General features: G+C 37.7%; 1 protein-coding gene across 2 annotated transcripts in view; it reads left to right on the top strand.

Annotated features, from left to right (window-relative positions):
- Positions 1-8,912: 8,912 nt before the first annotated feature.
- LOC147391607 (Protein kinase superfamily protein) overlaps positions 8,913-15,146 on the top strand; it is a 12,998-nt gene continuing 6,764 nt past the window's right edge. Inside the window, exons 1-10 of one of the 2 annotated variants that reach the window (XM_086458531.1) lie at positions 8,915-9,211; positions 9,335-9,433; positions 11,536-11,593; positions 12,181-12,261; positions 12,399-12,470; positions 12,554-12,798; positions 12,881-12,952; positions 14,126-14,242; positions 14,328-14,409; positions 14,550-14,596. In XM_086458531.1, the coding sequence (XP_086314657.1) occupies positions 8,979-9,211; positions 9,335-9,433; positions 11,536-11,593; positions 12,181-12,261; positions 12,399-12,470; positions 12,554-12,798; positions 12,881-12,952; positions 14,126-14,242; positions 14,328-14,409; positions 14,550-14,596 (1,106 nt within the window). In that variant the 5' untranslated portion in view covers positions 8,915-8,978. Of the gene's footprint in view, positions 9,212-9,334; positions 9,434-11,535; positions 11,594-12,180; positions 12,262-12,398; positions 12,471-12,553; positions 12,799-12,880; positions 12,953-14,125; positions 14,243-14,327; positions 14,410-14,549; positions 14,597-15,146 lie in introns of both variants that reach the window. The other variant, XM_086458532.1, reaches the window with a different exon arrangement.

Here is a 15,146-nt window from a genome sequence, read left to right as displayed (position 1 = left end):
TTTGTTTTCATCCCAAACTTTGTCATATTCTGGAGTAATATTTTTTTTTATGCTAATCTCAAAGATTTTATCTCCTAAACCCTTCAAATCTTAAGAATATGATAAGAATTTTAGAAAAATTGAAAATAGAGAAATTTTTTTTATATAGAAAACTCAAGAGAAATGTTAAGAGGTTGAAGATAATACATTGAAGATGAATTTTATTGAATTGAAAATAAAAATTACACGGGAGATTTAAAGCATCGGATGTTCAAACGATAGAGGAAGTGCTTCTGACTCTTGTAAAGAGTCAGAAGCACTTAGAGAAGTCAATGCAAACAGGCCCTAAGAGTTTGAAGATGAGAATTATGCGGAGGTGGGATATGAGGGTATTTTGGTTATTTTCATTAATCTTCATTAGAAGAATGAGGTCAAGGGGGCATGTCATCAGTTAAAAAACATAAGGTATCTCAAACGTTTTAAAATGTCGAGTCGATATAAAATAACTCGTCAAGTGGCAAACTCAATTGACTCACTTACGTGGATACAGAAGTCTCTGTTGAGATTGATAAAAGACTTCTACATCAGCCTGATTGACTTAGGTCAAGTGTAATAAAACATAAAACAATCAAATACTGAATTAGAAAAAATCAACCCATTCTGCCCATCTCTGTGATGAATAGTCTTCTTTCCCAAAATAAGATTTAGTATCTGTCAAACAAAATACCAAAGAGTCCTACGTTATTGAATCCATTATATTATTTACTGTAAATAGTAGATTTGGACTTGGACCATTTCAGTCCTCATCTCAAATTTAGTAATAATGTTGTTGTTTGTTTTAAGTTGCTAGAAAAATCAGTTTTCTGAACTTGGTTGTATAAAAAATCTTGGACTATTTTTCTTCAATTTTTTTTTTGTTGATTATGCATTATTGGCAAATCAATCTTTTATGACGAAAAATCTTGAACATGAATTTCACCGTTTATTATTTATATTAGAACCCCATTTTTTAGATTTCCCAATTATTGATTTTGATTCTACTTGTGTTCTTTTATTTTTTATTTTTTATTTTATTTTTTTTATCTATCTTGTTATTGTTGCTTTGTTTAAGTAGCTAGGAAAATTAATTTTCTGAATTTGGGTGCATCGAAAATCTTGAACTATTTTTCTTAAATTGTTTTTGTTGATTAGGCATTATGGGCAGATCGATCTTTTATGATGAAAAATCTTGGACATGAATTTCATTGTTTATTATTTATGTTAGAGCCTCATTTTTTAGATTTTCCAATTATTGATTTTGATTCTATTTGTGCTCCTTTTTTTTGTTTTTTGTTTTTTTATCTTGTTATTGTTGTTTGATTTATTTTTTTCAATATTTATTTGGATAGTAAGATATGAAAAGGGTATGTATCGAAAAATAATAAAGGGAAAGTGTGGAGGATATTTCTCACTAGGAACTGAGGGGTGACACGTGGCACCTATGGATTCGAGTTTGGTATGGATATAGAAGGGTAAAATTGGTAGTGGGATCCAATTAAGTCCTAAGGTCTCATCTCTATATATATAGATGGACAAATGAGCTAAAAGATATGATTTTCTCCCCTCTCCAAGTTGAACTCATTTTTGTACTAAATCTCTGACTTGGGCGTTGGAGTGGTGTCATTGTAGGTACACCTAGGGGAACGAGGAGAGGGGATCGCAAGGTGGCATCTGAGATCGAAAAGTAGAGCGAAAATCCGCATCTACAATTGGCGTCGTCTGTGGGAACTCGAATATGAACTACGATTTCACCAAATGGGGTTAATGGACGGGTGAAGATTTCGAAAAAGTGATTGTTGTATTCGGGAGAAATATAAAAAAAGAGTCGTTTTTGATAATTTGTATGGTCATCCACCTTTTAAATTGAAGAAAAAACGTAGAAACAGAGGGAGATAGTAAACGAGACTGCGAAAAAGAAATTTTTTCAACATTTTTCACAAAATTAATGGCGGCGGTCTGTCAAACAACAGCAACAAAGGGAACATGTTTGGTGGTTCAAGCGAAGGGGAAGAGAGGCATGCAAGATCGTCAGTTCAAACGCCCTCTCCCTCCTCCTTTTCCCAAGATGGAAGACGATGGCAACCCCAAATTCGTCATTTTCATACGTACGGCTAATGTAGTGAAGGAATGATGGAAGATCCCTTAGCGTCGTTTATTCCATAGCCTGATACCATGAGAGAGTGAGAGCTAAGGATCTCTCTTTGAGATCTAGTTTCAATCTAATTATGGAGGAATCGAAAAAGGGTTGGAGATTTCTCTGAGTGGATAGAGAGGATAATCAAGTGCTGCGAAACGTGAATCAAACACGTTGGTAGACCTACCTTCAGACTTCTTGAGGAGCTCCAACTTGAGGGGTCGAAGACGTGGATGCATCAACACTTTCTTTCTTTTATCTATAAGATCCTGTTGCTAAAGAAGAGGAAGCCATTAATGGCGGTTTCCAACCTTATTCAACTTCGGTAACTTCACTTCCGAGAAATGTTGAAGAAATGATATCGTCAGGGATTTAATGATACATGAGCAAGTTACAGGAAACGTGTTAAGGGGAGGTACAGTGAGTCAGTGACATGCAGGTACTTTTACTTACCTCTTATTTAAATTATTTTGAATGAAAAGAAAAAAATAAAAAAACAAGAAAGTGGGTTTAATGCGTACAGCTCATTAAAAGTTGATGAGTGATGCTGTGAGACATCCACATCAATTTTTGATGTTCTTTAAAATCAGCAACCATTTAGTAAAATCAAGCAGAAGCATAAAGAAGGGCTTAAAGTGGGAATTGAGTTTGGATTTGGTGCATTGATTATACATCATTTTTGTAAATCTCTCCTTAATATTGGGAGAGGAAAATATGCAAAGTGGTTAAAAAATATTGAGGTGTGGTGCGTGCACATTAAAGAAATAAAAGGTAAAAAAGATTTGAGTCTAATATAGGACTCCTAATTCCCACCAAGTCACACTAAGTTACTTAATTGTCGACTCAATCGAGTCAATTAATGTATGGCGCCGAGCGATTATATTGCTCGGGGGGCTTAAGTCGCGCCTATAGTAAGGTGCCACGTGACCCAATTTATCTCTTGAGTTAGTTCGAAATAAAGTGACTCAGGTGGTTAAGTGCAAGCTCGACTCAAAAGTCAAATTTTAGAACTTTGATCGAGTAAAATGATGTAATTTGAAGGCTTAACCCAAATTCGACTTACCAAGCCATATGGTATAAGTGGGGTCGTGATATAAAGGTAAGTGGTTTGCATCAAGTGTGATGTTGATGATTGTTGGGATCTAGTTAAGTTAGTAAAATGGTATAAATTGGGGGCTTAACTAAGCCCGACATGCCGAGTCACTAGACTCCGATGAATCGGATTTATTAATTAGAAACTCTGTGAGTTGAGGGATTCCACTAAGTCGAGCTACTAAGTTTGTAATTCAAAATTTTGATCGAGACAAGGTGACTCTGTCGAATAGTGTAACGAATAATTAGGAATTCATCCAAGTCAAATAGCTCAATGGATTATGGGAAAATCTATGTGGGGGTTCAATTTAATCCCGACTCACCGAGTTATACGGGAAACCAACACCAACTCACTAGCATCGACTCAACGAGTTGAGTGGGTTTGACTTAAGAGATTGATTTATAAATCAAGTTCGGTCAAACCACATTGTTTTAAGCAGTGACACAGATCGATAACATTGGATTAAAAACTAATTGCCTTAGTAGTTTATGCAAGTATTAGTGTTGCGTGTCTACTGTTACTTTAAAGATGCAGGAAACAGAAGAACTTGACACACACCCGACTCATATGGGGAGTCCGGTTCACATCCTAAGTCGGTCATACGGGACCACTTAGTGCAAAATCCGACTGTTGGGGGTCGGCCTACAAAGAAAGTCTTGGGCCTTCACTGGTGCCGAGCCCAACCGAGGGGTTGGTGTAGCGGAAAGCCTTGGCCCTTCACTAGTGTCGAGCCCAACCGAGGGGTTGGTATAGCGGAAAGCCTTGGCCCTTCACTGGTGCCGAGCCCAACCGAGGGGTTGGTGTACCGGAAAGCCTTGGGCCTTCACTGGTGCCGAGCCCAACCGAGGGGTTGGTATAGCGGAAAGCCTTGGCCCTTCACTGGTGCCGAGCCCAACCGAAGGGTTGGTGTAGCAGAAAGCCTTAGCCCTTCACTGGTGTCGAGCCCAACCGAGGGGTTTGGTGTAGCGGGAAGCCTTGGCCGATCAGGGGAGTCGAGCCCGATCTAGGACTTCGATCGGTTATTCTGTTATTTATCAAAGCCTTGGCCGATCAGGGGAGCCGAGCCCGATCTGGGACTTCGATCGGTTATTCTACCATTTATCAAAGCCTTGGCCGATCAAGGGAGCCGAGCTCGATCTGGGACTTCGATCGGTTATTCTATTATTTATCAAAGCCTTGGCCATCAGGGGAGCCGAGCCCGATCTGGGACTTCGATCGGTTATTCTACTATTTATCAAAGCCTTGGCCTATCAGGGGAGCCGAGCCCGATCTGGGACTTCGATCGGTTATTCTACCATTTATCAAAGCCTTGGCCTATCAGGGGAGCCGAGCCCGATCTGGGACTTCGATCGGTTATTCTACTATTTATCAAAGCCTTGGCCTATCAGGGGAGCCGAGCCCGATCTGGGACTTCGATCGATTATTCTGTTATTTATCAAAGCCTTGGCAGATCAGGGGAGCCGAGCCCGATCTGGGACTTCGATCGGTTATTCTACCATTTATCAAAGCCTTGGCCTATCAGGGGAGCCGAGCCCGATCCGGGACTTCGATCGGTTATTCTGTTATTTATCAAAGCCTTGCCCGATCAGGGGAGCCGAGCCCGATCCGGGACTTCGATCGGTTATTCTGTTATTTATCAAAGCCTTGGCCGATCAGGGGAGCCGAGCCCGATCTGGGACTTCGATCGGTTATTCTACCATTTATCAAAGCCTTGGCCTATCAGGGGAGCCGAGCCCGATCTGGGACTTCGATCGATTATTCTGTTATTTATCAAAGCCTTGGCCGATCAGGGGAGCCGAGCCCGATCTGGGACTTCGATCGGTTATTCTACCATTTATCAAAGCCTTGGCCTATCAGGGGAGCCGAGCCCGATCCGGGACTTCGATCGGTTATTCTGTTATTTATCAAAGCCTTGCCCGATCAGGGGAGCCGAGCCCGATCCGGGACTTCGATCGGTTATTCTGTTATTTATCAAAGCCTTGGCCGATCAGGGGAGCCGAGCCCGATCTGGGACTTCGATCGGTTATTCTACCATTTATCAAAGCCTTGGCCTATCAGGGGAGCCGAACCCGATCTGGGACTTCGATTGGTTATTCTATTATTTATCAAAGTCATAGCCCATCAAGGGAGCCGAGCTCGATCCGGGACTTCAATCAGTTATTCTATTATTTATCAAAATCTTGGATCATTTTGGGATCCAAACCCGATCTGGGATTTCGATCGGGTATTCTACTATTTAACGAAAATCCTGGCTCGTGATAGGAGCAAATCTCGACCGTAAGGGGGTCGGCACGCAATGAAAATCTTGGCGAGTGAAGGGAACCAAGCCCGATCAATCAGGGTCGGGTTAACTCGTCTTTGTCTTTTTTATATAACGACTGATTCATAAGGGAGGCAAGTCCATCCATTGGGTGTGGGTTTAAATGATTTATGTTCCAAACCCGACCGTAGGGGGTTATATCTATTGGCTTTGGAGATCGGGTTTATGATGGCACCAAGCGCAATCAATAATCAGAAAATGATAAGTTATGGGGTGCGTGACCACGTGTCACATAGTAGCATTCATTTATTCTCGAGCGCTCGGACTAAAAGTCCAAACCCCCGAGAGGGGGTATTGTGGAAGATATTTCTCACTAGGAACTGAGGGGTGACACGTGGCACCTATGGATTCGAGTTTGATATGGATATAGAAGGGTAAAATCGGTAGTGGGATCCAATTAAGTCCTAAGGTCTCATCTCTATATATATAGATGGACAAATGAGCTAAAATGTATGATTTTCTCCCCTCTCCAAATTGAACTCATTTTTGTACTAAATCTCTGACTTGGGCGTCGGAGTGGTGTCGTTGTAGGTACACCTAGGGGAACGAGGAGAGGGGATCGCAAGGTGGCATCTGAGATCGAAAAGTAGAGCGAAAATCCGCATCTATAGAAAGAAAAAGAAATAGATAAGTTAGAAGAAATTCCAAATAAATTTGGTGAATTTGATATAAAGTTGGAACAGAAAATGACACTCAAATGGGAAATTCATGTCCAATATTTTTCATCATAAAAGATCGATCAACCCATAATGCCTGGTCAACAAAAAAATTTAAGAAAAATAGTCCAATATTTTTCATCATAAAAAATCGATCTACCCATATGCCTGGTCAACAATTTGTTTAAAAAATAAAAATAGTCAAAGATTTTTCATCATAAAAAATCGATCTACCCCTAATGCCTAATTGAAAATTTTTTTTTTTTAAAGAAAAATAGTTCAAGATTTTTGATACATCCAAGTTTAGAAAATTGATTTTTCTACCAACTTGAACCAAACACTAACATTATTACTCAATTTGAGATGGGGACTGAAATGGTCCGAGTCCAAATCTACTATTTACATTAAATGGTATAATAGATTCAACAACAAAGGACTCTATGGTATTTTGTTTGATAGAGACTAAATCTTTAGAATTAAAACAGAGAAATAGAGAGAGATGGAAAGAAGACGATCGAGAGATTATTCTCATCTTTGTGAGATCGATGGGCAGAATGACGAGTTATTGTTTTATGTTTTATTACGTTTGACCTGAGTCAACGAGGTTGAGGTGGTCAAGTTGATGTGGAAGTCTTTTATCAGTCCTAACGGAGACTTCTGTATCCACGTAAGTGAGGCAATTGAGTATCACTCAAAAAATTATAAGGCGTTAGTGTGGAAAAATAAAAAGAAGAGCATAAAGAATATTCCAGGATCTTTGGAATTGGTGGCACAATCGTAATAGCCACGAAGAAGAGGGTTATTAAAATGATGGAAACATTATACTTAATATTTGACAATGATGATGCACGGGTAGCATGGCCATTTCTGTGGAGTTGGATTAATGAAACGAAAATAATAATGCTACGTCATGAAGCGGACCTTATGACTTCATCGCTAGATCCAGACCGTCCGTTGTCTTCTTTATGCACAGTAAGTAGGATGTTGTTTTTTAACACGTGGATTTCATGGAAACAATCAGATAAATAATATATATATATATGGAAACGGAGGACCTAAAGAAAGTTAAATATTATGCCAAATACTTTTCAAAATAGGGGTTATAAGTTTTGAATAGACTGATTTTTTATGAGAATGATTTTTATGGTAAAATTTCTAATCCTATTTTACAAGTTAAAGAATCATAGATCGTCCATTTTTTGTAAACCACTTTTGATGAGGTTAGATACATTGGGCTGATTTTTTACGAGGACGATATCCTCATCATAGAGATCATCTTCACAAAAAATCAATCCGTTTCAAAACTTCTGACTCATACATTGAAAAGATGTTTGGCACAATATTTTGCTCTCTTTAAGACCTCTGGATGCCACATATATATTGACTTGATTTAAGGTTTTGAGAATGGATGGTTACTGAACTCTCAAATTTAAAATTAAAATTTAACGGTGAAATACATTTTATTTTTTAAGTTCATAGAATTTTGTCCTCTACATCCTTGTGGCATTGGGTCATGTTTTGTGGTAGTATAATGTTTTTGGATGTTACTAGGTGAGTTCAACGACTCTTAATAAGATTTAAAATCTTACGAAGACTAGACTTAGTCTATTATAAAATTAATTTATAGAATAATATTTAATAAATATTTATTATATTTTTAATAAAGTTATATAAATAATGAATAAAGAAAATAATGATTTATCTTTCTCAATAAATATATAGTGTAAAGATGGGACACTCATAGAAAGACTTTTTTTTTAAATAGTCCCTAATTTTTAGGTGGTCCCTTATTAGTTCAATTAGTAAACTTTTTTTTTCTTAATAGTTCGCTGGACCTTATCTCATGTGTATAATGTCATTGAAGATGAAGGAAAAAAAAAGTGCAACATTTTTTATCTTTTTCGAATGCAGTCATACAAATGGAATGCAAGGGAAAAATCTTAAGTGATGCAATGCGATTGGTAAAAATATGCAGTGTATTTGGATATAGCTTCTTAACGACTTCTACTCTGCGGGGAGTTAGTAAAAGTTTGGATGAATTTTTGTTCTTGTAGGGAAATGTTTTTTTACTCTTTGTTGAGAAGTTCCAAAATCCTATTCTTCTGTAGAGAGGTTTTTTGCTCTTGCAGGGAGATATTGAACTTTTACTTTTAAGTGGAGAGGTGTATCCACACAGGGCCATGGTGTCCATTCTGTTAAAAAGTACAGGAATACCTTAAATATTCATCAAAATCGAGAGAAACATATATATATATATATATATAAAGAGACATGATGAATACACATGATTTTGTAATGTGGTTGACGTGGTAAGGCACAAAATCATCGATTTTTTTTCATCAGGATACACAAGAAAAAGATGTACGGTTCTGTGCCCTTGTCGCGTCAGGAGCGTATCCAACCGCATGCATTCAACAATATTCATGTCTAAATTCTAAATCACCCTAAAATTAAGCATTGATTAACGCGGTCGAGTATTTACAAAACCGGCCAAGTTATGTAACAATCTGACGGCTTAAACGGGATCAAGCGAGTAGATGTCCTCTCCGATTCACATGACTCGGATTCGTCCGATCTCGAGTCAAACTGGCAGGATCGGCCAAGGGTAAATCTAAATATTTTGTATTTTACTAGGAGGTAAATCTAAAATCATCAATTTTTCAGGGGAATTAGTAAAATCTCCCACCACCCTATCCATTGTTCTTCACGTTGGCGCCATTTTCATCCATCAATCAAGAACAAAAAACAAAAGAAAAAATGCTAATTACAGCTCCCGATTGCTTCTCCATCAGTTCTAGGGTTTCTTCTCCTTCTTCTTCGTCTTCTTCATTCTACCACGGATCGGTTCACTTCTCCTCCAAGGATTTGAATTCGAATTTGAAGTTCAAAGGTCGAAAATTTTCATTCTGTAAAGCAACTCTGATTACTGATCCAGATGATTTTCAGGTTGGAAGATTCGTTGGAAGCTATGGATTCATGAACATTACTAGGTGAATTGGTTGATCCAATCTCCCACTTACAATTTTCGTTTAATTGGCTTCTCTTCAAATTCGTTTTTATCGAACTGAAATTCGGTTTTATTGGAATCTAATTGGAGAAATTATTTGCATCAGTTACACTACATTTCAGTCGGGATCAAGCATGGAGTATACTTCGGAAGATATGGAGAGATTGAGAGTTCAAGATGTGGGAGAAGGACAGGTCAAGATCAGGTGATTTCTTGTACATCGAGCAGTCTTTTATGGATTTATTTATTTATTATTTATTATTTATGTTTGTTGACGTATCAATTTACTTTCTGAACTTTTTGGTGTGGTTCGAGTTGATCATCATGACTAGTGATGTATTTGGTTTGCTCTGATTATATTAGTATCTTTTAGGATCTTCTAACTGAATATTTTTTCTAACTAGGGTTGTAATTGGGCTTTGTTGAACATGCCCAAACCTTCTTAATCGATTTTCTGTTAGTTTATCGCCTATTGGAGCAACTCCAACATTTTACAGAATGCATTCTGTTGTGAGCATGGCTTTAAAACTCGGTTTCACGTCTCATCTTGTCCATGCCAGATACCGAATCGTCTCAGACGAGTTTTCTGATACGTTTGAGATGTCTCGTTCAAAAATTAGAAAAATGAACGTGGGGTTTTAAATCTCGTCCAAAAAATTGACTTGTCTGTCCATCTTGTCCATGCCTAATACCGAGACGACTCCGGCGGCATCTCGGTCGAGTTTTGAAACATGGTTTTGAGATGTCTAGTATTCTTGAGTTGGGCTTCGAGGGGCTAATTAGAAGTAAAGACACCTTTTCTATAGCATTTTATGTGTTTTTAGGCTTGGGTTTTATGATTTTTTATTGTTTTGATTCCCCTGTGAGGTTTCTGGAGTTTGAGAGTTTGTAATCTTTATCGTTGATAGTGGATTAATCTCCCTCTACTCTGTGGACGTAAGCAATTCGTTGAACCACGTAGATCCTTGTGTTCTCCTTAAGTTTGTTTGATTTTCTTTCTTGCTTGCGTTTCGTTTCCTACGACACGTTCGCTTCCTATTTTATCCTTCCTAGGCTTTTCATACCTATTTTCGTCTTTGTTAGAGTTGTATTCACTTTTGAAGCCTTAATTCTGCAAAAGTATGTGTTATCAAATCTTGCTAGCCCTAAGTCTCTTTAACAGTCCACATTTAATAATTTCTGAAAATAATCCTCTCCACATTTCCCCAAATTTCTTCATATTTGATTAATATTCACATTTTCATCTTTAATGCACCTAACATTATCTAAACCTCTAGTTTTCTTTCCCTAATTTGCACTAACTTGTATATATTGTTATCACATTCTTTAGTATCCAACTTCTTGTGAGGTCATCCTATGCCCTATGCTTAGCTTCAATTACCACTCTCTTTGGCTTCCCCCCCCCCCTCAATTTTATATTTTTCCGAGTTTTCTTTAGATATAGTTTTTTGCCATGAACTGTAATGAATTTCTTCTCCAATATCTCTTGGACATCTACATTCCACCAAGTTTCCTTACGTGTGATTTTTTCCCATGGACTCCCCAAGGAACTATTGAAATACTCCAACCTTCAACCCTAGGATGTGAAATAATTGAAGAGAATGAACAAGAAAGAGAAATCAACGACAACACATGGATTTATGTGGAAAATCCACCATCAAGGAAAAGCACATAGCAATACCAATTTCACTATGTTCAAAGACCAAAATAGAAAAGAAAAAAGGAAATACAATTTTTCTCCCACAAGAAACTACTATAGATGCCCCTTATGAATTAGTGTTAGCAACCTATTAATAGAAAAGTACAATTTTGCCCATGGATGGTTTAATAGTAAGTCCTTGTTGATCAATACCATCAAGCTCCACAAACAATAACAAGAACTCTTTTGCTATTCTGTTAATGTCTTTAGCTATTTCATTCTATGTTCTTGTGATATTTGCCTTTAAGTTTCACATTTATTTTTCCTTTATCAATTTATTTGCAAAAGCCAATGTATTTTCTTCTTTTAGGTTCCACCACCTTATTCTTCGAGATCCCTTATTTTCACCCCCTCTTTTCCATGTTTTAATGTAACTATTTAAAACCACTGGCCTATGTTGTGTTTTGTTTGATTGCAATGTGCAATGCATTAATTGCATTTCTGACAATAGCATTCACCTGTCCATGATAGATTTTTTCAGGTATGGATAGATCTTGTAGACCCAATTACTAGACACATAGTCCCAAATACACTATACCTGAAACGGACCTGACCATTAGCGTGCCCATCTCTTTCTGCTGATACTATCTGTGGCAGTTTTATTGTAGGCTTTATGAAGGGAGAGTAGCTCAGGGACCACTCAGAGGGACACGGGTTATTTTTAAGGTAATCCCTCCCCCCCCCCTTCCCCTTTTGCAATCAGTTACTTGTAGTTCAACCTATCTTGACTTCTTTTTGAGACCTCCATTGAAGCAGCATCTTTGAATGTTCTCTTAAAATGGTTGTGCTCATGGTTGAAATTATTATCCCCTCATGGAATGTTTTGGCTAAACATCTCATTCCCTGAACGAACCTGCACGGTCTCTATAGAGGAATGTATTGTCTTATACTGGAAAATAAATTTATCAATTTGATGATTTGGGAAATTAGGGATGTTATAGTGTAATCCCCAATCCTCTCTGTTAATAGGTGTCATTAACATTTATTTGGATTGTTTGGCACTTCAATATTTTAAATTTTATACTTAACAGTGATGAAATTTGAAGGCTTGGGGACTAAGAGATTTAAAGTCCACGAGAAACATCTGTTCACTTCATACTTGCAGTCTATGATTCACAAATGATATATTTGGATTCATTATGTAGTGAGCCCTGTGGCCCTTTTCTTTATAAGTTTTAATCTAGCCCAAGTCATTGGGATTTTAAGGCATATTTGTTTATTACTGAGCTTTTATTTTTTTATTACCAATGAAGGTTTATCCTGGACAGCGTGCTGGTGGTATTGAGGCAGATATGATGGCTGCAAATGAGCTAAATGCTCATTCTTTTCTTCAAGTAAGAAATAAGCATATGGCAGAACACCAAAAGATCTTTATTTTTATTTCGAACTCCTCCAAATTACAATTCAGCACTCATGGCTTTGCGTTGTTGAATGACATGCTTATTAATATAGTTCTTATACATCCTTGCAGAGTGATTCCAAAGATATCTGTCAGAATATCCAGATGCTTGTTGGCGGATTTGAAACAAAAACTGGGGAACAGGTTTATTTTGTCACCTATTAAGATGTGAAGTATTTTGCTATACTTCTGCTAGATTCAATTTAAACAAAAACTTTCCATTACAGTGGCTTGCTTTTCGTAATGATGGCAAATATAGTGCAGCAGACTATGCAAAAGTTAAAAGCGAAGCAATGTCAGAGGATCGTGCACAAGGAGAGAAAATCTGGAATCGGTTTGACCTGGAGCTATCAATAAAACGTAGGAGATCTTTTGTTGTTAAGCTGCTTCGCGGTGCTATGAGTGGTCTAGCGTACATGCATCATCGTGACAGATTACACCAGAGTCTTGGACCTGCATCGGTTGTTCTCAAGTATGTTGGTTGGACATATTATACTTTGTCTAGCATAGTCCGGCAATTTTTTGCTGTTTAACATTGTATAAGATATTGGCAGCACAACAGTGGAGAAAGATCTAGCTTACCTAGTTCCAAGGCTCCGTGACCTAGCTTTTTCTGTTGATGTAAGGTATGAGAAGAAACTTTATTTCTTTCCTCTCTAGTGAAAATCAGTTCGGTAGCACTTGGTCCTTTCTGTGGTACTGATGGGTTTGCCATCGAATCATCCATTTGTGATGTATGGAGGCATTCGTTATAAATGTGGAATTAATGGAATCCTCCACCCCACCAATTTTATCCTAATTAACAGGGGGTTCTCCTTATAAAAACAGAAAGAAGAATACAGAATTGATTTATTCTTGAATTTGTTGCATATAAAGTAAACCTCCTCATTAATTTAGGGAGATATTTACTAAACAGCCACTTATTGATGGATCTGCACGGTAGGTATTGGCCAGATCAGCTAAATCCATCAATGGGTTTCAAGCATTTTTCGTCATGGTTGGCTCTATGAACAGGCCTCTAAACAAGTATTAAGCTCCTGATGAAAATTGTTCAAATCCAATGGCTAGATTCACCAATCTGACTGACTTTTTCTATATAGGTCCACCGAAGGGTGGGTCAAGTGTTCATAGGAAAGTGGGCCCACAAAGAATGTCAAGTGGTATGCTAAGTACCATCCTCTGTTATTTCTATTTTATTTATTGAATATTATCAGATTCATTGAATGTTTGTGCTAAGCACAGGCTAAGGAGCACTAGTTAATTTCATATTATTTTCTTCTAATTTTTTATGTACTTTCTTCCATCAAATTAGGATCTTATATGTGTTGAGCATGTAAGGCACAAACACAGACTCTAATACGATATTGTCAAGGCATTTTCTGTTGAATTGAAGATACAACATGGGTATGGGACCCAACATAGTTGTAGGTGTCAATAGAAAGAAATTTATGCCACTCAACCACATCTTCCAAGCTTGTGTCAGGAATACGAATCCTAATTTTCCATTCTCATAACCAATGAGTTGGTGACCATGTTAAGGTTCTTACGCTATTTTATGCCACTCGCCTACATCTTCTAAGTTTGGACCAACAATGCAAGCCTAGTGCTAACACAAGTGGAGTTAGTTCGCTACTTTAATTACTAATACTAATGTACATATATGACTGTTTATAGTATTTAGAAGATATGCTGCATCTAGAGTTATGTGAGAGAAAACTCGTTAGGCATTGGCAAAAACTTATCAAGTTTACCGTATCTTCAATGAAATTATTATTTGGATATGTTGATTGGGTTGTTAGGTACTCGGTCCTAGAAGAAGGTCCTGTAACACTCTCAGAGGGACTGTGGAGACGAGCATCAGCGGCTGGTGCTTTCACTCCTATGGATAAGAGAGCCTTCGGAATAGCAGATGACATGTAACTGGTTTGGAAGTTTGAGTCATGTTGGTTTTGTTTAGCTTTTTTCCTTAACTACACTGCATTACCCTCCTATATATGTCAGATATGAAGCGGGACTTCTTTTCGCGTACTTAGCATTTGTTCCATTTTGTGAAGCGGGCATTATGGATGGTCTTTCTTTGCAAGTAATCCCAAATCTGGTTATGACTTTTTTCTGTTTGTAGTGCATATTTCTCTTTCAGAGTATTCTTTTTTTCCCCTATCAATAATCATGGTTTGGAATGATATTTTACCCTTCCCTAATTATTTGTGTATTAACTTACAGAGGCTTCTAGAAAGCACTTTCCAACTTGATCTTGAAGCTGCAAGAGAGTAAGAATTCATATCCCTATCTCCCATGATTTATTTAACACTTCACATGGGACCCAACTCTTTTTTTCCCCCCAAATGATTCCTTCATTATGTCTTACATGTCTGTGAAGTGACTGTCCAATGGGCTCGGTGAACACTAAGACCCCTTCATTTTTAAGCCTTTTGAATCATGATCGGTCCATTTTTCACCCATTAGGACCTTAGGGTGTTGTAAAGGATGATCCAGTCTAGATGTTAACTCCACCATGTTCCATAAACTTCTTAACCATGCACTTGGTGAAGATACAAGGTCGAACCCTTTTGATGGATCAAAAGGGCATGTGTGCTAAACAAAACTATATAAAATAAGAAAATAAGGATAGGATGAGTTTGCACAGAAAATAACCCATGTTTACTGGTTGTCCAAATGACTGGACACCAATAAAACAATATGACTCAGAAAAGTCCGATCTGTATCATTCTCACATCTATTTATAGCCTATCTAAATTAATTCCTAGTGCAAGACAAAACCAAGACTTTTCGAGATGGAATGATACTTTGGACCATGTC

This window comes from Akebia trifoliata, chromosome 11 (assembly GCF_017979445.1).
Source record: "Akebia trifoliata isolate Shusen 1 chromosome 11, ASM1797944v1, whole genome shotgun sequence".
Lineage (NCBI taxonomy): Eukaryota > Viridiplantae > Streptophyta > Magnoliopsida > Ranunculales > Lardizabalaceae > Akebia > Akebia trifoliata.
The sequence above is the reverse complement of the archived record's forward strand: the minus strand, read 5'-3'. Positions and strand labels throughout refer to the sequence as shown.